Source organism: Apiospora kogelbergensis (genome assembly GCF_038363985.1).
Source record: "Apiospora kogelbergensis strain CBS 113332 chromosome Unknown utg000005l_segment0_segment0, whole genome shotgun sequence".
Lineage (NCBI taxonomy): Eukaryota > Fungi > Ascomycota > Sordariomycetes > Amphisphaeriales > Apiosporaceae > Apiospora > Apiospora kogelbergensis.
Window position 1 is genome coordinate 902,405 of NW_027117422.1, and position 19,109 is coordinate 921,513.

General features: G+C 54.6%; 6 protein-coding genes across 6 annotated transcripts; 3 read left to right on the top strand and 3 right to left on the bottom strand.

The window, feature by feature from the left end:
- Positions 1-410: 410 nt before the first annotated feature.
- Positions 411-3,662, bottom strand: PG998_006880 (uncharacterized protein; the record flags this gene model as incomplete). The annotated part of the gene is made up of 2 exons (XM_066873696.1): positions 411-2,033; positions 2,100-3,662. The coding sequence occupies 2 exons, from the start codon at positions 3,660-3,662 to the stop codon at positions 411-413; spliced, it is 3,186 nt and encodes a 1,061-aa protein (XP_066729641.1).
- Positions 3,663-4,956: 1,294 nt separating this feature from the next.
- On the bottom strand, positions 4,957-5,754 carry PG998_006881 (uncharacterized protein; the record flags this gene model as incomplete). The annotated part of the gene is made up of 1 exon (XM_066873697.1): positions 4,957-5,754. The coding sequence occupies one exon, from the start codon at positions 5,752-5,754 to the stop codon at positions 4,957-4,959; it is 798 nt and encodes a 265-aa protein (XP_066729642.1).
- A 7,169-nt stretch (positions 5,755-12,923) lies between these two features.
- PG998_006882 (uncharacterized protein) lies at positions 12,924-14,932 on the top strand (the record flags this gene model as incomplete). Its single annotated transcript, XM_066873698.1, has 4 exons — positions 12,924-13,185; positions 13,251-14,048; positions 14,172-14,448; positions 14,563-14,932. 4 exons carry the CDS (start codon positions 12,924-12,926, stop codon positions 14,930-14,932), a joined length of 1,707 nt encoding a protein of 568 aa, XP_066729643.1.
- A 294-nt stretch (positions 14,933-15,226) lies between these two features.
- Positions 15,227-15,955, top strand: PG998_006883 (uncharacterized protein; the record flags this gene model as incomplete). The annotated part of the gene is made up of 2 exons (XM_066873699.1): positions 15,227-15,456; positions 15,532-15,955. 2 exons carry the CDS (start codon positions 15,227-15,229, stop codon positions 15,953-15,955), a joined length of 654 nt encoding a protein of 217 aa, XP_066729644.1.
- Positions 15,956-16,594: 639 nt separating this feature from the next.
- Positions 16,595-17,134, top strand: PG998_006884 (uncharacterized protein; the record flags this gene model as incomplete). Its single annotated transcript, XM_066873700.1, has 1 exon — positions 16,595-17,134. One exon carries the CDS (start codon positions 16,595-16,597, stop codon positions 17,132-17,134), a length of 540 nt encoding a protein of 179 aa, XP_066729645.1.
- Positions 17,135-17,976: 842 nt separating this feature from the next.
- Positions 17,977-18,633, bottom strand: PG998_006885 (uncharacterized protein; the record flags this gene model as incomplete). The annotated part of the gene is made up of 1 exon (XM_066873701.1): positions 17,977-18,633. The coding sequence occupies one exon, from the start codon at positions 18,631-18,633 to the stop codon at positions 17,977-17,979; it is 657 nt and encodes a 218-aa protein (XP_066729646.1).
- Between the last annotated feature and the right edge of the window lie 476 nt (positions 18,634-19,109).

Consider the following 19,109-nt stretch of genomic DNA (forward strand, 5'->3'; position numbering starts at 1 on the left):
GCATACAGGTAGGCAAGGCAAGATAGGGCGTGGTTGGGGTGAGGTTAGGGGGCCAGCTGTGAGCTTCAGGCATGCCCCGGGGAACAACCACCACCGAAACACGAAAGCAGCCGAGCAGCAATCCCAATTAGGGACAAGTACCTACCATAAATACAATATTTACCTGTTTTCTTTTCAACAATAGACATCAGGGATTCGTCACCCTGATTATTGTGAGGCTTTGGAATACGATGCACACCCTCTAGGGGCGGTGATGGCTTTCACTCAGGTCAACCTAGAGGAGTGCAGTTCGATTCCCTGGCCGACTTTTTTGTACTTTCTTTTTTTTTTCTTTTTTTTTATACCAATTCCTTGTATATTTTCCAATAGCCAATGGTGCTAGCAGTTGTTTAAGAGGTAAACTCAAACAACTAAGTCAAGTCCATGCTGTCCCAACCGTCCATACCGTCCATGATGTCAGCACCGCCTCCAAGGCTGCCCAAGTTGCCAAAGATGTCATCGTCACCGACTCCAAGCCCGCCACTACCCGTAGACGTCATATCCAAATTCATGTCTCCCGGGCCTCCCAAATCCAAGTCCATGCCCGTGTTGCCATCGTCTGTGACCAGCCCATCGTTGCCAGCGGCCGCGAGGGCGTCGCCCAGGGAAGCCGCCGCACTTTCGTCAATGCCGAGGGAGAGATCGTTCTGTAGCATCTGGGGCGGCTCGGGCATCACCATCTGCGTCTCGACCCGCCTGTAAAGACGAACCACGATCTCTGCCATGACGGGGTCGGATTTCTGGATCTTTTTGAAGTCCTCGGCCTCCCACCGCAGGGCCTGTCGCAGCGAGACGCGAGCCTGCGGAGGTGTGACCTGCTGCGTGGGGTCTCCAAGCATGGTCGGGGGCGGTGGTGGCGGGATGTTTGTTACGTCGGGCGCGCAGACCAGAGCGGTCGCTACGTCGTAGACGATGCTAGCACTGCCAGCCTCGGTCTGCTGCTTGACCTCTTCCAAAAGCACCTGTAAAAATCTCTTGGGCCCCAGGACCTTGAGTGCAACAAGCATCTGGCGGTGCGTGTAAGACGTGGGCATGATGTTCATACCAGGGTTTATGCCCCATTGCACGAAACCTTGCAATGCTTGCCTCAAGGATGAAACTAGTGACACGTTCTGAGTGCTGCTAGTCCACTGCTCGATCTCCTTGTGGCCTGCGCCGCCAGTCCGTCGTGAGACTTTGACATTATCCTTGATAGCCTTGAGGAGAGGATCGACCTCTTGGCTGCTGGGATTTTGGCGTTGATATGATCTAAGTGAATGGTCTAATGGTTTGGCCACCAAGTTCAAAACTGCGGATAGGAGGCTCTGCGCCTCGTTCGAACCTTGCTTTGTAAGAATGATGAGGTTCAGAATGCTGATAACCGCTTTCTGCTCCTGGCTTCGCGTTGTCCGGAGTTGGTTGGACATATAGGCGATGGCCGGCACAAGGGACGGGAGAAGAAACGTGTCGACCAAGAACTCGACGCCGCTCTTGAGGCTCTCCTCGCTCAAGCGATCCGTACTGAGCGCCAGGACCGTCTGGTAGAACAGAGTCGACACCAATAGGTAGAAGTCCTGAGGAGGACATGACGACATCAGCTCGTCGCCCAGGCCGCCGCTCTCATTGTCGAAGAGACCCTGAATCCAGCCTTTCAGGTGGCCCTGTTGCTGCTCCGACAGGTCCTCAAGCGGTTTGCTGATGGTTCCGTTGCTTAAGAGCTTCGCGATGAAAGAGTCTGGCGAACGAATACCAAGGTCCGCGACCGTTAGGTCGTACCTGGTAGCAAAGGCCAGAACGAGCAACAATATTGATCCGAATTCCTCGTACACGGGCTGGTACTCGCCCTGGTCATCATCGTATCGCCAGCCGTCGAGTAACTCACATAGTGGATGCAAGAACACGATAGGTTTTTCAAACAGTAGAATGACATCCAGTGCTAAAGGCTTCTTGGCCAATTGAGCGCACAGTTGTTTCAAAGACATGGTCTCTTTACTGTGACATAAGCGTACAATAACCTTGAAGCTTGCAGTTAGTACCAACTCAGAATCCCGCCTGGCCAATGGCTATGGCAGTAGACTTACTTCGGTTAGGGCTTGGCAAACAGCACCAACATTGCCATCCATATTATCCAACTCGGCTACGAGGCTCTGCACTCTCTCGGGGTCAGTCATGCACTGCTGGACCAGCGTCTCCTTATTATAGCGACCCCCGGCCGGTAGAGTCTGATACGTGATTTCGCCCAGGAGGCCTTCTATGGCCGACTCGGGGATAAGACCATGCAAGCAACAGGCAAAACAGAAATCTTGCCGGACATTGTCCGTAAAGGTGTTGTTATTATTGGTCACCTCAAACATGGCTGAGAGGGTGGGAAATGCGTTTGTGTCGACGTGAGCCAGCGCCTCCGTAATACAAAACTGTGGTGTCGCGGGTGGGAACATTGACGTTGCCAGAGTTGCGAGCAGTACGGGCAGCTTGTTGGTTAGGTAGGATCTCATAAGATATGTAGTTCTCTGGCCCTCATTGCGAAATACTGCGTTGGCGAGAACGTCAAAGGAGGCCAAGATAAGGTCGATGGTAGTAGTCTGTATATCGCCGTGGTAGCGATTGTGTAAGTAGCTGTAAAAGACCACATCGTCTATGAGTGGCCGTCCAACGAGGCATGCATTCAGGTAGATGTATAGCCCGGCACGGGAATTGTTAATGGGTAGTTCGGGGATAACCAAGTTATCCAGCCCCATTGTGGAGTCCAGGATGTCGTCTATTTCATTACTGGCAGCCTCCTTTTTCTTGTCGGCCGGCTCGAAGCTGGCCAGGGTCTCGGTCCGGAAGAACTCCAAGCGGGCCGCGATCTGCGACGCATTCTGCATGATGGATGGCACAAAGCTGCTTAGGCTTTCCGAGAGGGCCTTTCGCGCGTCCTGCGCGTATGGCCGACTGAGCGCCTTGAGCACAATCTGGTTCTCGCACACGCCCAGGAGCAGCATGACGAACGCGGCGCGGGACGTCTCCATGTCGTCGCGGGATTCGGCCAGGTGCAGCTGCCCCAGCACGTCCTGCGAGAAGGCGGCGGCGGCCGAGGTGAACAGGACCATCCACTTCGCGATGGATTTGCAAACCTCCAGGCTCTCCCTCGCGGACCGGACGCAGGTTCCCAGCCCGTTCGCCTTGGTGAGACGGTAAAATATGGTCTCCTCCTGGCCGTACGAGCTCTTCCAGCGCATGTCGGCCGGCGCATGTTGTTGTTGTTCGGCACTCAGGGCCGCCGTCAGGTGCTGCTGCCCCGTCGCCTCGGACAGGTTGTGCGAGGTCGAGTATTTGTACAGCGCGTTCAGCAGCGACGGCGTGTCGATCAGCCTCTTCTCGATGAGGACGTGCATGTAGCGGGGGACGCGCGGGTCGAGGCTTTCGCGGTTCGCAGGCTGTGGTCGCAGGAGGATGTCGGCGGCGGCGGCAGGCGAGATCGGGCTCCGGGCGGACAGGATCGAGACCCTGGACGCGAAAACGTCTTCGTCGATGCGCTGCGTCAAGCACTGGTCCAGGAACTTCGCCCAAACGTCCGCCGCCTGACTGTGGTTATTGCGGCTTTGCCCGCCAGCCGGGGCGCCTTCGAGCTGCAGCCCGAGATCCATGGCCATGTTCGACATGTTCGTTCTGTTGTTTGTAGTATTCTCCTCCCTCCACCTTGGAGAAACCAAGAAACTATGCTGCGATAGCCTAGGGGCGTGTTGACGTATCCATTGAAAGTGTCTGTATAGCACAGCACGCGTGCAATACCCCTAAATCGTCTGCGACCGCTGTCACCTTCCAAGAAAGAAAACTAAATGTCAAGAAAAGTTTAACTGGTGATATAGTTCGTGATAGACGCAGTTCTCGGTGCCTGTGAGGCTGGAATAGAGCTGATTATGGGCCGAGAGCTAAAGTGATGTTTTTGGTTGGTCAATTTTGGCCAATCCCAGGTCCCGAATCGCAAGTTCCGCCTAGTCAATCAATTGGCTCATCAGCGCCTGGACCATCAAGTATATCCCAGCCAGTGAGGATCGACATACATCTCAACGGATCTTCACCACTACTACGATCGCTCTTTTGTTTGAATATTGATCTAAGATCCAAAGCAATGGTAGCACCGGGCTTCAGTATGACGCCTTCTCATGCACGTGTTTGTAGCTACAAGTATATTGGTTCCGGTGTGGATTTGCGATCGACAGCGATAGACTAACAAAGTACTGCGCATGTGCGTCAACACCAGTCATATCACGTCAACTGCGTTTTACAAGTAGATAAGTGTGTCTTCCGCTCGAGAGCTGAACACATAGACTACTGCCGGTAAAGATGGATGTAATTTTCTTTTTCAAATCCCAGCTGACCAACCGCATGCAGTGCTGTTTTCCCTGCCACAGAGGTCGATGCATTGGGTCAAACTCTCTTCCTCCCATGCTGTCTCCGGCTTCAAGGGCAATGTCATGCGCCCGCCCCCTTATGCGGCGCCAGATGCGGCATGCCGCTTTCCAGTGCACACCACCACTTGCTGCTGCAGATCCAGCCGGACGGTACTCTCGTCCTCCTCTGTCAGCAGAGCCCCGTTTTGGAAAGATGGCCAAGCAACCACAAGAACAACAACTTAGCCCAATATCCAATCTGATGCTTCTGCACGCCAATCAGCCTCTGACCGGAGGCTGTCTCTGGACCACCCAACCAAGAATGCACTGAAGCCGTCCCAAACTGGATCGTACAAGATAGGATAGAAAATCGCTTGCTCAGAAAGAAAGAAATAAGAATTCACAAAATTGTTAATAAAAAGGGGAATGATCTAATAGTAGTCGTCGTCGTTCGTCTATCCCCGTCGTTCCCCCATTTCGCTGGTCGGTACACATTCTTTTCTTTTGTCGCCAGAATGCATATTATTTTGACTCGACCGGAAAGCATTCACTGTGGAGCTGGTCAGGCATCTTCCATTTTGATATGTTGGACAGGAGAGTTTCTCTCAACCTCTGGGGACCGCGGCCCGACCATCCAGTCCTGCATCGCCAGCCACTCGCTCCAGTTGGATTCGGCGCTGACGATCTCCTTCTCCGTCACGTTCTGCAGCGGCCGCAGGAACGGGATGTTCTGCTCCTCGCCCATGTCGTAGTGCGACTTCACGTCGAGCCAGCTCGCGCTCTTGGCCGCAAACAGATAGTTGCGACGCTCCACCTCGTGCATGGGGCCGATGCCCACGGCCCAGTTGTCGCCAAAGAATCCGTGCAGCACCGCGGGGAAATCGAAACCCGTCACCACCAGGCGTCGTATGTAGGGGTTGAGGGTCACGGCGCTGGGGTTTTGCTGGCTGCTAGGGCTCGGCATGGGCGGCATGGGGAGCTTTCCCGCCGCGCGCGAGGTGGGTGACGGCATGGCGGAGGGCGAGCCGCCGCTCATCCTCGAGGTGAGCACGGGGTTTTGCGTTTTCTGGAAGGGGAGCTGAATGTTGATAAAAGCCGCTACGGCCTGCACGGGCGGCGAGTGTTGCGCATGGTCCAGGAAGTAGCGGACGCACGACTGAAAGTGGGGGTACCACTCGAGTATGTCGAACTGGTTGTGATTCTCTTCCATTGGGAAGAAGCTCGACGGAGGTATCTCCGGGCCGCCGCCCCGTGCTCCAGTGGCCGATCCTGACGGCTGCGACGAGGGATGGGCGGCCTGGGGGTAATGGAACATGGGAAACGAGGAGGGCCCACCGCCTCCATGCGGATGAAAGGCCATGACTCTGTTGGGTTGATATGGTATAGATAGTCGATCTCCAAGAGTCGGGCGGGGATTATTATCATCGAGTTGTCGAATAGGCTATACGGGCACGTAGGGTAGAATTCGCGGGCAACCGTGGCGAACTTTAAAGGACAACCCGCACCCCGATGGTGTCTAATAACACGGATTGGGTATGGCCTCTATGGTCGCCTGGCTGGGTAAAGTGGCTACCCGAACGGCAGGTGGCTGGAACGCAGCAGTGGTCCAGGGACAAGGTTTGGTGGGAGCAGTAGCAGCGAGCGGCGTGGTAGTCTAGTATATGTGTATTGTGTGGTGTTAGCCGCATTGATTAGATGTTTGGTACACCAAATCAGTGTCGAGCAAGTTGGCCTGACTCGGGGACGCCTGGTGGAGTGCTAGGTGTCGAGTAAGTGGGTGGAGAGAAGCGGCCGAGTCCTATTTAATAACTGACGGCAGAGCTGGATGTTGCCGACAGTGTAGGAGGGAATGCTCCCGACGATGGACGGGGGTTCACTCATGTATATACTGGGTACAACAACATCGACAAGTGGCTATTTCGGAGAAGGACGAAAACGCAGGACCGTATACTCTTGGCGGATGGTGGCAAGCCCGACACACGTCAACAAGAATCACTTTCGAACGAAAACAATAGTAGTAGGAAGGGAGAGGAAGAAAGGAAGATGGACCGAAAAGCGAAAGAAAAACAGGGCCACGATAATGGTTGGAGGGAGGAGCCGTCACTTTGGTCTAGTAGCTGAATTCCAGACGAACATCCGGGTTACTCTATGAGAGGTCAGGTACAAAAGCAGCAGTAGATAGATCTGGCGCCACTGAGGAGCCGCGCCGCGTAGCTAAGCTACTAGAACGGACGGCAATAGTATTGGCTTGTATGGTATGTAGGTGGGTAGTGGAGCGGCCGGTCACGCTTGTGTGCCGAGCGAGGGAGCGAGGGAGCGAGTGAGCGAACATATTCCGTAACTTACAGTAAACCGTGATATGCTATAGAGGTACTTAGCAGACGGAGTAGGTAGCTTGTATGACAGTAGCTAGTAGGTAAGACGGGAGAGAGAGGGGAGACGCATCTAAAGCTAGCCAGGAAAAGCCACCACTCGGAGTTCATCATGTATGAAGTATACAACGTGCCCCTGGTCGCAGCATTATAGGATCATATATGCTGGCCCATGCCATGAGGTACGGACGCATTGGGAAGGAAGCAAGTCGATGGATACACACTTGCATAGCTGAATGTATTTCTTCTTTCCAAATGCTGTCGAGCCAGACGTTGACAAAGCTGCGGGTCATCGGGAAGTGTCCGTAGCAGGATGTCATTGATTGCTGCAGCTACATGACCCAGTCAAATTTGGCGCAGGGATCATGACGGCTGGCGCAAATCAGTTTGTTCGCCTTGCAAACGGGGGGGGTGAACGAACCGGGTTGTGTAGGGTATGTGTACATACATACATACACACATACAGTGGCAGGCAGAGAGCAGAGAGGCAGCAGGGTGGGCAGTGGGTGAGCGAGCATTCAACCTCAAAGTGGTAAGGGCACTGCATGTAAGACGAGCAGAGAAAGACTGAGAAGAAGATTCATTCCACCTGCAGATAAAAACCGGAGATGCAAGGCCGCAAAGAAATCAGGGCGAATAGATTACCGTAACGAGCATATGGTCATAATCGTAAAGAAATGGCGAAAAGGGATACCTGACTGAAAGGAGCAGATTTGAAGGGTCCAGACTTCTGTGCCGACGTCCAAATGCCCAATTGTTGTCCTGTATCGACCGGGGGTGAATGCAGGGTCGGAGGAGACCTGCTTGGTCCGAGCTGTCACGTCACGACTCTTGTTGTTCATTTTTCCAGGGGTCCTGCTGTTGATGATGTTCTTTTCAACTGTCAGAGTGTACAAAGATCGATCAGCACGCCCGCTATGTTCGATGACTGCATGCGGTTACAGTGCCACCAGCGGGTGGGTGTTGGGTGTCTGGAACCTCACTACCGGAGGTGCATAGGTGCGCCAGACGCAATTTACCACCTGGCCACTCATCAGCAGCATAGTCAACTGGAAGCCTTCCGGGAGGGTTTCGGGCCCCGATTGAGGTGCCGTCCAAGTCGTGGTATTTGTGGTTGTTGAGTACGACCTGCTACTAGTAGGCAGGTACTTCCCTAGTTCCCAAGCACCCCTAGCCACTAGCACTAGCCCACTTTCCTTCAATTGGCGATGGGTGTGTCCATGTTCTGGTCAATGGACCGCAGATCGCACAGGGCCCCCTTCCATTCTGTCCAGGGTCCAGAGCAGGGTCGTCCTCACCCAAAATGACTGAATGGCAGGCCAGGGCTTGGACTTGGTGAGACTGAGATCTCTTTGCCATTCCTTCTCCCCATGGATCTGGCCTGGAGCGATTCCCATCGGCTGCCCTGCGCAAATACAATCCCATCAGCCGATTCTTATGTCATCACATGCTGTCAGACTGCACCGTTTCTCATCTCCCATGACGATGCAGGCCTTCAAGTCAAACAGGTTACATACTCGCTCACACCACACAGCACTACTAGACTGCAACACGGGCGAACCGCACTCGGCACCTATCAGCCACGATGGGCTGTTCAGAGAGACATTGAAGATCTGGTCGAAGCATTCTCGAATAGCATCTCGGCCCGCTGTATTGGATATGATGCATCATCTGCCCTACTTCCAGCCCTCGGCTCGACTGTGGCGCTGACTAGCTTACTTCCAAAGCCTTTAATCTGGGTAAGTACTAAAGGTAACATTGGCCCTATGCAACTTGGAGATTCTTGGATATCCATGTATCCAATTGCCAATGGAGGCTCGCCGCGGCGCCGTTGCTTGACTGGGCTAATGTAGGGAGCATGTCTTACTCTGAAATCACATTCTGGGCAACCCGATACGCCGAGGGAACCGCAATTACCAGACACATCTCACATTGCAGACCTCGGCAGAAGCTGAAGGTCGGGGTAAGGCAACCACGATGTGGCTAACAAACAAAACTAACCCCCATTGACAGCCATGACAGGTCCGCACCGAACACCCGCATGCTTCGTTTTTCCAATATCTCAATATCCTATGGGCGAATTGGCGTTCTTCTTCAGAATATTTCACCATCTACTGGGAGACTCCCTCTCGGCGCATTTGTACCACTCAAAATGAAGAGATCGTCGAACGGGTTTTTATTCGCTACTTTATCGGTGCTATGCCCGCCGTTTTCTGCACTGGTAATGAGAGGGGCCGCACCAGATCCGCCTCTCGACAGGGATCGCCAAGGACCCTGAAAAGACGCAGCCACGCGCGAGTGGTGCCCAGCTGCCCGGTAGCACAAGCGTGATCGTGTTGCTGTACTGGCTTCAAAAAGGGAGTCGCTGCTGCCCGCGGCAGTACCACCTCAAATCCAAAACGAGGCTCCTCAATATGAAATCATCCACTCATTTGGCTTGAATATATGAGGCCAGGGCTGGGCTCTCTTGTATTTGAGTGAGCAACCAACGGAGGGGATCCTCGCAACCACGGCATAGCGCAGCGATGATAACGCGGCCGATTAGCGACGTCGCTCAGCATATCGCACCTTCTAGGACTCCATTTCCAGGGCTTTCTGGTGATGATGTATTGTCATGTCGAGCCTCGACCAAAACCTGCAGTATGCTGTAAACGAGTATGTGCATTCGGAAAATACGCACGTGGTGGTGCGGACATATTCGATGTGGAGGTTAACATGATGTTATGTTGTTGGCCAGAGCCTAGACCGCCAAATGGTTGCAATGAGCTTCGATTCGAAGCATACCCATTGTATACTTATGCGTAGCAGCCGCCCCTTGCGGCCCGTGGGAACCCCTTAGTGGGTGATGGGTCGAAATAGGGAACATGAGAACGGGCTGTGCTGGGGAAGCCTACCGACTTCCGAAAAACAGCTGATTGACCGCCAAACCCTGGACCAGATCTTGGGGATAGCTCTTAGTGCCCCGCGTCAATACTCCTGCATAGGCGGCCTTGCCTGTCTCATTCTTGTATCACGAAGGAGTGCTGGCCTTCGTGATGCGAAAGCGAAAACCTTTATGCGGCAGCCTCGGTCAGCGAGCGGGACCTGTACCGGTCCTGTACTTTCGGGCAATTTCATGAGCATGGCTGTAGTGAGCGGCCGACTACTGAAGTGGCAAAGATATCTATTGCTGACGATAGTGTTTGGCCTGCCGACCTCGCAGAAGGATTTCACGATGTGGTGTGCGACGGCACGCACCAAGAGCTACATGGGCTTAAGTATATCGGACATAAGGCGGGAAACTGATGGACGGTGCAACACACTCTCAACGGCGTAATAAGAGACACTCGCCTGTGTCACCGAAGTAAGAGGCGTGTGTGTTATTTTAACCCATCGCCTCCATGAGGTTTAGCTCTCGAAAACAGGTATCTGAGATAATCTAACGATGACAGAGCTTGTCAGCAGCTATGTGAGAGCTCCTTACTCCACGTACTTATAGACCAAGGATCGACAATGTTGCATGATGCTGGTGCTCAACATGCAAACGACACACGGTTCATGCAATGCCACCCGTTCAAGAAGGCCATATGGTCTTCTCCCTTTCTTAAGCAGCATCAGGTTAATAGAGCTTGGCCGCAATGGGCGAGCGGCATACTACTATACTACATGGGTTACTAACGGAGTTTCGCTTGGAAGTCAACATGGAAAGGAGAGCCGCATCCCGTACCGACTCCGTAATGTAACGTCCCCGGCCGATTGAAGAAGAGAGCCGGGGTCCTGTCAATCGAGGCGCGCTCAGCAGAGTAGGATTAACGCCCTCAGCCTCACTTGCCGATCTTCTCCGACGCTTGACTGGATTCAACTTGTTCTGCTCAGACCGCCCACCACCCAGCACCGGGGGACCGGATTGGGAGGAAACCCTGCCTCGAACATTATAGGCAGACCACAGCTTATTTCGGATTCTACATTTCCTTTTCTCCTCGGAACTACTCACTGATCTGCACGCCGAAGCTTTGTCAACTATCGTGAGAGAAACTCCCGGAATTTATGACGGCTGTTACGATCAAGGCAAATAGACGCGCGTCAGGCCAGAACGGACAATCAAAGAGGCCGCCACGTTACTGGGTAGCCTGGGTTCTAAACACGAACAAAAATGCAGGCGACCTTTAGGGAGGTTTGAGAATTGCCCCCATTCACTGACATGCCTGTGTGGCTGAGAGAAATCAGGATTCTTTCGGTCAGTTGTGATACAAATCGCGCACCCTTCTCTCGTTGATGAAAAATATTTCCTACTTCCCTTCTTTTCTCCGTCATGATGTCAAACACAGGCTGTCGCACCCTTCAGCCCGTCTTAACGAATTGCGTTGCATGAGGAGGGGCAACCCGTATAATAGGGTTGCATTGGGAGGGCGATCCGGAGGGTCGGTACTGCGCGACGGCTCCATCAAATGCAGGCGCTTGCTTACGTCGTGGGTTAAGTGAATATGCAATGCGACCTGCTCAACCACAATTTACCTTGATGTACGTATGGAGTTTTAGCTATGTGATGATGTATGTACAATACATCCATGTCAGATGCATATTGACTGACTTACATGCGTCGCCAAGTCAAGCGGTTGATCGGCATCATATCATTCATATCCTTCGTTACATGACGGCGGCGGCGGCATACGAACACACACACGCACACAACCCGAATGGACGGGTAGCGTGGGAAAACGGCCATGATCTTCACGGGCACTACGTCCGCCCCATTCTGGCCGTTAGTATAAGGCCCAAGCAAGCAAGATGATGTGCCGGGGGTCCGGGCAAAGGTCCATTATACTCAGTCAGTCCCTCTTTATGTGCGACAACCGGGATTGGGTGGGCAGTGGCCAGAACGGCCGGTGGGCCGCCTTATTCTTGTCAGCCACGCGGCGAACTGCCGTGGTCAGAACCGTGGTGGTTGGTCTGCGAAGACCCCGTAAGACGCCATGTGTCTTTTCTTCCCTGCTGTCTCGCCCTGGGTAACGGAATATCCCGTACTTGACCGCCAGAGTCGCGTGGTACCTCTTGACATTACATTTACTTACCTGGGAAAGGGAGGATAGCAACTTGGCACCAGCTTCGCTTGGGGACACGGAGACGTAAGCAACCGGCAGCGTTGCCCCTTCCGCACCGACTGGACTGGCACCTAGATTTACGAGACCCGAATTGGATCGTGCCTTGGCCAGGGCGTAAATCAAAGGAAATCAAAAATCGGTTGGTAAGCGTCGTTGACGCCGTTTGTTTTGGTTGAAGCCTCGAAGGTAGATAGGCGTTTGGTCTTAGTCAGGGCCGCTTTGGTGCGAACTAACAGAATGCCCTAGAGGCCTTCGTTTCATTAGTACGAACGCCTCCCTTCTCCGCCTGGCCGCTGTGGAAAGTGATTCCTAGTGGTGCTGGATTCCATCCTCGAAAAGCCCAAAAGGGAGAAGAAGCATGAAACCCGTTGAGGGAGCAGTTCGCCTTGAGATGATGTCGTGTTCGATGTGACTCGGCCAGAATGCTTACTCTGTGCGAGGGATTGCCACTCCTACTTCAGCCTCGAGATCGATGGTGTAGGTAACTCACTCCTGCTCGAGTTTATGGGATCTTCTTGAGCTTGTAGACTGTGCAGTAGTTTCAGGTACAGCATCTTGCAGTGTGTTGATGGCACTGTTGATATCGAAGATCGACTTGAAGGCATGAGGTTATAGTGGGCCGTGCAGGATGGCCCCGGTATCATTGCTGTTATTTGTTATTGCTCTGGGACGCTTCTAGCCAGAGTCGTCATTTCGAAGTCGTGATATTGGCAGAGAAGGCGTGGTCAAGATGCCACCACATCATGCTGAAATCTCCCAGCAAGCGTTTAGCGGAATCGACTGCGCGAAACCTTGACTTCGGTATGATAGGGCTTGGGCCGCATATCAAAGGACAAGAATCTTACTGGATTGATGGAATAAGTCTAGCCGAAGTCAAAGTCGAGCTGGATGCCGGGAGTGCGTAATAACAATAATGAAACTACTCATTGCCAACAGCCTAAGTAAAGGATGCTTCGCCTTCCTATCCCACCGTTGTTGTTTCTCGAGAAGTTTTACCCTCCTGGATCCGTCCAGTCGTTCTTTTGTTTTCTTTTCTCTTTGTCGACAATGTTAGAGATTAAACAGCGCAGCACAATATGAAACGGGTGGCTCTCCTCGGCGCAGCAGCAGCGACAGCAGTACCTACCGCCAACGCTGAATGGTTCAGGGGAAGAAGCGGTGGTCATGAGCAAAAATGGGAGCCGGCAAGGGCGACAACAGTCACCAGCTCCGAAGTCACCGGCACACTGGGGTGGACACCCAAGCCGACCCCGGGTCCTGCTGAGGATGCTCTCCGGCGCGAGCTGTGGAAGAGAGGAGGCACAAGCACCTGTGCCTATTTCCAAGGAACCACATCTCGTAAGTGCCCAAGAGACACCCCAAGATACTATTGGTTTGCCGCGTTTCTGACCAGTTTCGTGCAGCGTCTGCGGCCATAGTCTGCAACAACGGAGCGCAATGTATCGTCAATGATGTGAACAGGGCAATGGGCTGCTGCAGCTCCAGCAACATACAAGCCTGCAATGTCGCCACGGCCTGCATCGATTCTACCGATGCTCAATCCATCGCGTCGTCCACGGCGCCGTACACGCTACTATGCCAGGCGTCGACAGCCCCCAGCTGCGTCATGTACACGTACGCGAGCGACTCGCCTTACTCTGGGTTCCGGGCATTTTCGTGCGCGGCCAGCAAGGGCGTCTTAACAGTGGCATACACCGCCCCCGGGGCGCCGAGCACGAGCATCACGAGCGCAAGCGTCGTGACGACCACGACGGCGCAGAACTCGCTGCCGTCGGAGGGAGGTAACGAACCACCGATCACGATTTCCTCCTCCTCGTCCTCCTCCAACACCAATACCGGGCCTTCTTCCAGTACTAACCCTGCCTCAGCTGGCTCACCTACAGGCACTTCAACGACGGGGGCCGGTGGGGGCGGCGCTACTTCATCTCCTACGTCGGCACCAAACAACAACAGCAATAATAATACGCCCACGATTCTGGCCGGCGTTATCGGGGGCGTGGGCGGTCTCGTCATCATCTTAGCGGGCTTACTCTCATCCATCTTCTATGCCCGCAAGAAGAAGAAGGAGGCTAATAATTCCGGAAGCCGCCCGCACATCGAGAAGGTCAAGCGGCCCTACATGCCCGCGGCATTCCCCAACTCGTTCGACTATATCGCGGCCTATCGAGCGTCGCGCCGACAGTCCGAGCGACCGCAGTCGGGTATGTCGTTCAGGAGACAGTCTTTCGTGCGGTCATTTCGGAGACGCTCCTCCATGTTGCCTTTCTGGAGACAATCCCAGCAGCGGCAGCAGCAACAGAACCAGCTATACCCACAACATACAGCCGACCCTCCAAGAAGGTCTGGAGACCTCAAGAGGATCAACTCGTCGCGCTTCGCCCATCCCCCTATGCCGGGGCCTCCTCCACGTACTGTCCGCGATGTACGGCAGGACCAGTTCGACTTCGGCCCGCGCCCGTCGCCCACCGTCAGCGTCCCCGTCAACCGCAACAACCGCGGCGTGGGACCGGTGCCGGCGACGGCGGGCTCGGTGCTCGGGCGGCCGCCCATGACGCGGTTCTACTCGGGCAGCACCAGCACCCTCGACCGGCCGAGCAGCATGTCGGTCGAGACGTCGCCGCAGCGTCCAGAAGGGAGAGGAGCAGGGGTAGGGGTAGGAGGGGTAGGAGGGGGAGGGGCAGCCGGACTAAGAGAAATACGAGCAGTACGCTTCAGTAATGCCGACACCAACGACGAACCGCCGAGCGCGCACACCGACTTCGATTCCCGGTTCACGCCGCCCTTCGTCCACTCGCCGACGACTGCACAGAACCGTCCTGGCGCTATAGGCATCGCCACTGTTCTTGCCCCGCCTGTCGCCAGCGGCTCGGGGATTAATGACCGCATTATTTCGACGACGAATGCGACGGCGGGCTCGATGAGCAGGCACAACTCGCACGCGGTGCCCCCGTCGCCGTGCTCTCCGCGCTCTCCTCGCTCACCACGCCATCCCCATCAATACATGCTATACAATCCCATATACGGGCAGCCAACCAAAGAATCGCCGGTCAAACGGCCGGTCGGCCATCTTAACAAGATGCAGTGAAAAAGGGGTTTCTTCAGAGGGGGCAAACGCATCGAGTTTCCTTTAGTTTGGATAATGTTTCAGGTGTAATAGTGAGATTGTATGATACGATGTTATTTGTAATGTAGAGAGGAGTGTCATGGTATAGTTGGAAACCCCCCACATTGGATTGGTTCTGACTAAAAGTAGCACCACTTTTTCATAGCACGGTTATGAGTCGTCTTATCTTCACTTCGTCTTTGGCCTCCAAGTCTGCTTAACTTCATCATTGTGAACAAAATCTGACACAGCTATTATACATCTCGGAATTTCAAGATGGCTCACCTGCCAGAGCTCCCCGGCAACTATGCCACGGGTCTGCGCCTGATAGACGAGGCGCACGCGGAGGATCCCAAGCGGACATCCCCATCCGGTGCGGGCACTGGAGAGGAGTCTATCCCGTACGAGCTCCACTATGCTCGCAAGATGACGCGCTGGCTGGGTGAGCGCTGTCCGGACGCCTCGCCGAGTTTGCAGCTAGCATGCCGTGCTCAGCACTTCAAGAGGTGAGCCTCCCCAGAGGCCGATGAGAAAGAAGGAAAGGGGACCTGATAGGATGCTGACGATGATACATCGCCCAGATGGGAGATACCGCGGGACACATACCCCATGACCCGCCCGGGCTACCTGTCCTGGCGGGCCAAGCAGAAATCGCAGGCCGCCGCCACCGTGGCCGAGCTCCTGCGGTCCCCCGCCGTGCAGCCGCCGCTGCCGGACGCGGAGATCGAGCGGGTGGCCGCGCTGATCCGGAAGGAGAACCTGAAGGGCGACGCGGAGACGCAGGCGCTCGAGGACGTCGCGTGCCTGGTGTTTCTGGACGACCAGTTCGACGACTTCGAGCAGAAGGACGACATCGATGAGGACAAGGTCGTCGGCATCCTGCGGAAGACGTGGGCCAAGATGAGCGCCCCGGGCCAGGAGCTGGCCCTGGCGATGCAGCATAGCGAGCGGGCCAAGATGCTGCTCGGGAAGGCGTTAGGGGGTCTTGAGGTGGTCAGGACTTGATGAGTTAGGTATTAGAAAGCACAAGAGGCGATTAATATGGACACGGAATTTCCCCTTAGTTTCGAATACGAGATCCAGGCCTCCTCACGGGTAAACTCGACAGTGAATCCAATAACGAGAGACACCGATGGCTCGGAAATCAGACACAAACACTTCCTTGTTGTTAGTTCAGCAGTTCACCTCGAGACGCATAAAAGCCATATCAAAGAAGAGGTTCGGTTCAAAACAGCATGCATCAGCAGGTGTGAAATCCGGAACGAACGTGGCTTGTCCCGACGATGGCGGGCTATCGGGCCTCCTTTCCATCGCCGAGTTACGTCACCTGCCCGTCGACTCGATGCCGCCTGGCGGACCCGCTGCGGACTCGGGGGCACGGCGGGCATAACACGACAACGATAGACATCGCCGGGGCGACAGTGAGCCAGGACCCGCCGCCATCGCAGGTGTGTGCCCTCCATCCCATCATTGTTCTTTGCTTGACCATCTTCTTTCACGCTTCTTGCAAGAACAAAAAAGACGCGACCCTCAACAACACTGAATCAGTCCTCCTGTTCCTTAAGAAACTTGCCGAACTGAAACCAACACTTGCTTTCATCGCACTCCACCAGCCAGCTGGAACAGCCTGAAATGATGGGTTCGATGCCAGGCCAACATCATCGAGCAGAACTGGACGGGGCCGACTACTATGCTGGGCAGGAATCATCGCAGTACACCCAGAGCATGTTTCCGGGCCTCGCTCTGATGCAGCTGCCCGAATTGACCTTGGAGGAGACTAACGAGATGAACCAAGGTCTGGCGCGGCTCGCTACTGCGGCTGGTGGTGGCGGCAACGACGACGGCGATCGCGATCGCGATGGCGGCGGCGAAGAGGCAAGGAGCCATGGCGAACACAATGAGACCTCGGCCTCCGAAGTCGAAGCCTCTGGGTCGACGCCGATATTGGAAAATTACTCGTGGGGCTCGCCCTTCTACTCTTCGTCCCCTGTGGCTTCTGCGGCTTCTGCGGCTTCGCCGAGCAGCCACCCGAGCTACACTGTTAGGCACCCGAGAATCACCAGCCTACAGAGCTCACCTCGGCGCTCTCTCTGGGGCTCTCTACGGGGCTCCCACCGTGGCTCGCCGTCCTGCCCCTCCCCCCCAGCTCTCCCTGGCTTATCCGGACTCGACGACTACCAGTAACTCAAACCTCGTCGACCATTGTGCCTCACTCTCGCTCTCACTCTCACCCTCACCTCACTACTCCACCCCACCTTCCACTCACATACCAAGTGACGACGGCAACAATAGTAATTTTGGCAAGTTTGGTGGTTGTGGCAGAATAATTCGTCCAACCAACCAACAACAAAACCCTCCCACGATGAAGAACTCTCAAAACTTCATCCCCTACACACCTCCCCATCAGACCGAAGGTTATTCTCCCAACCGCCCTGCTCCCCCTCCCAACACGTTGCGTCAACAGTATTCATCGTACTCGCAATACCCTCAGCAGGACCAGCGACTCCAGCCCACAATGTTGCCTCCTCTTCGTCCTTCGGGTCAGCAGAAGCAATCAAGCCCGATGAGGGCGTGGTACGACACCATCCCGGAGCCGGAGCCCGGCCCATTTACGCCACCCATGCCGCTCATGCGCGGCACTCAATACTTGCCCGGCCTCGCTGGCATGCACCCAGTAAGTGGTTTTTCTTTCTTTCTTGAGTCCCTTTCCTCTTGTTTCTCTTCTTCGTCTCTCTCACGCGTCATTGTTGTCTCTCACCCTTGACGGCTCGCTCCCAGGCGACAATCCTTACTTGCCCTTCAACAATTTATTTCCTTCTATCCAAGTCCCCTCTCCCCTTCCCAATGATCCACACGCGACTATTTTGAACATCCCCCCCTCTTACTCAAGTACCAGCATCACAATGTGAACACTTGAGAAGAAAGCATCCCCAAAGAAAATATGAAAGATGATAGATGAATTGCTAACCCTCATAACACAGGTCCAGGCTCAGTACTACATGTATATTGCAACAAAGCGTTGGCAATCATCCCAGTACGCTCAAAGCACGTTTCCGGACTTCGCTCTGATGCCGCTCCCCGAATTGACCTTGGAGGAGACCAACGAGATGAACCAACTCATCGAGAGTTTCAATAAGGATCGTTCCTCCAACGACGTGTCGAACGCTGATCCACGTGCTGTTGCTGGCACTGATGGCGCAGCAGACCACCCCGTTGAGTCCCCCAACGTTGCCGCCGCTGCAGCTTCTACTGCCGCCGAGTGGACCTCCTGCTATAACTGTGGCACCAGTTACTGGTTGTCTCATACGCCCAACTTTTGCAGCGGCTGCGGTATTGCGATTGCTGCCCCTCGCGACAACAACCATGGCAACCAGGCCGCCCCGATCCCTGCTGCCTACGAAGCCTCCCTTGCTGGACCGCCGAACACCGAGCCGGCGCTGCGAGCCTACGAGACCCCTGAGCAGGCCCTCGCCCGGCAGGAGCACGCGTGGGACAACTACGCTTGGTTCACTGTGTTCCGCGAGAAGTACCCTCCTCGACGCCGTTTCACGGCCAATCAGACGTGGAGCCGCCGCGACTGCAAGATCCTCGCCATCATCGAGACCAAATGGGAAGGCACCAAGTGGGACGAGATGGCGGCTCAGTTCTGCAACGCCACCGGCCGCTACGTCGACCCAGAGCATCTAAGATACAAGATGGAGCACGACGGCGAGCCCCTCCCCAGCGACGATGATGGTGATTACATCAGCAGCGGCGACGAGGACGAGGACTCCGAGTACGACAGCTCTTCTTCAGACGAGAATGATGATGAGAATGGGGATGATGAGTAGAACGGCTCGAATGCCAGGTGAACTCTTCATCTTCTTCTTCGGAAAAGAACAATGCATGTTCTAAGCAGTCAGATGGGTTAGTTCCCATAACTCACCTTGTACCATTTCCCCTCTTCGCCTTTTCTTCGGTTTGCTTGGTTTTTTTCTTCTCGCACCCCACCAGGAATACCTGCAAGATTCGCATTTGCAACGTTGCCCACACGGCCAACCGGGCAGTTCTGGACTACGGAGCAACGATCTGCTTTTCGCTATGCGGCTGGAATCTGGGGAGTCTAATCATTGCTGTATTGTATAAGTACGTTTCATTGCGAAAGAGAGCACGTCGTGGA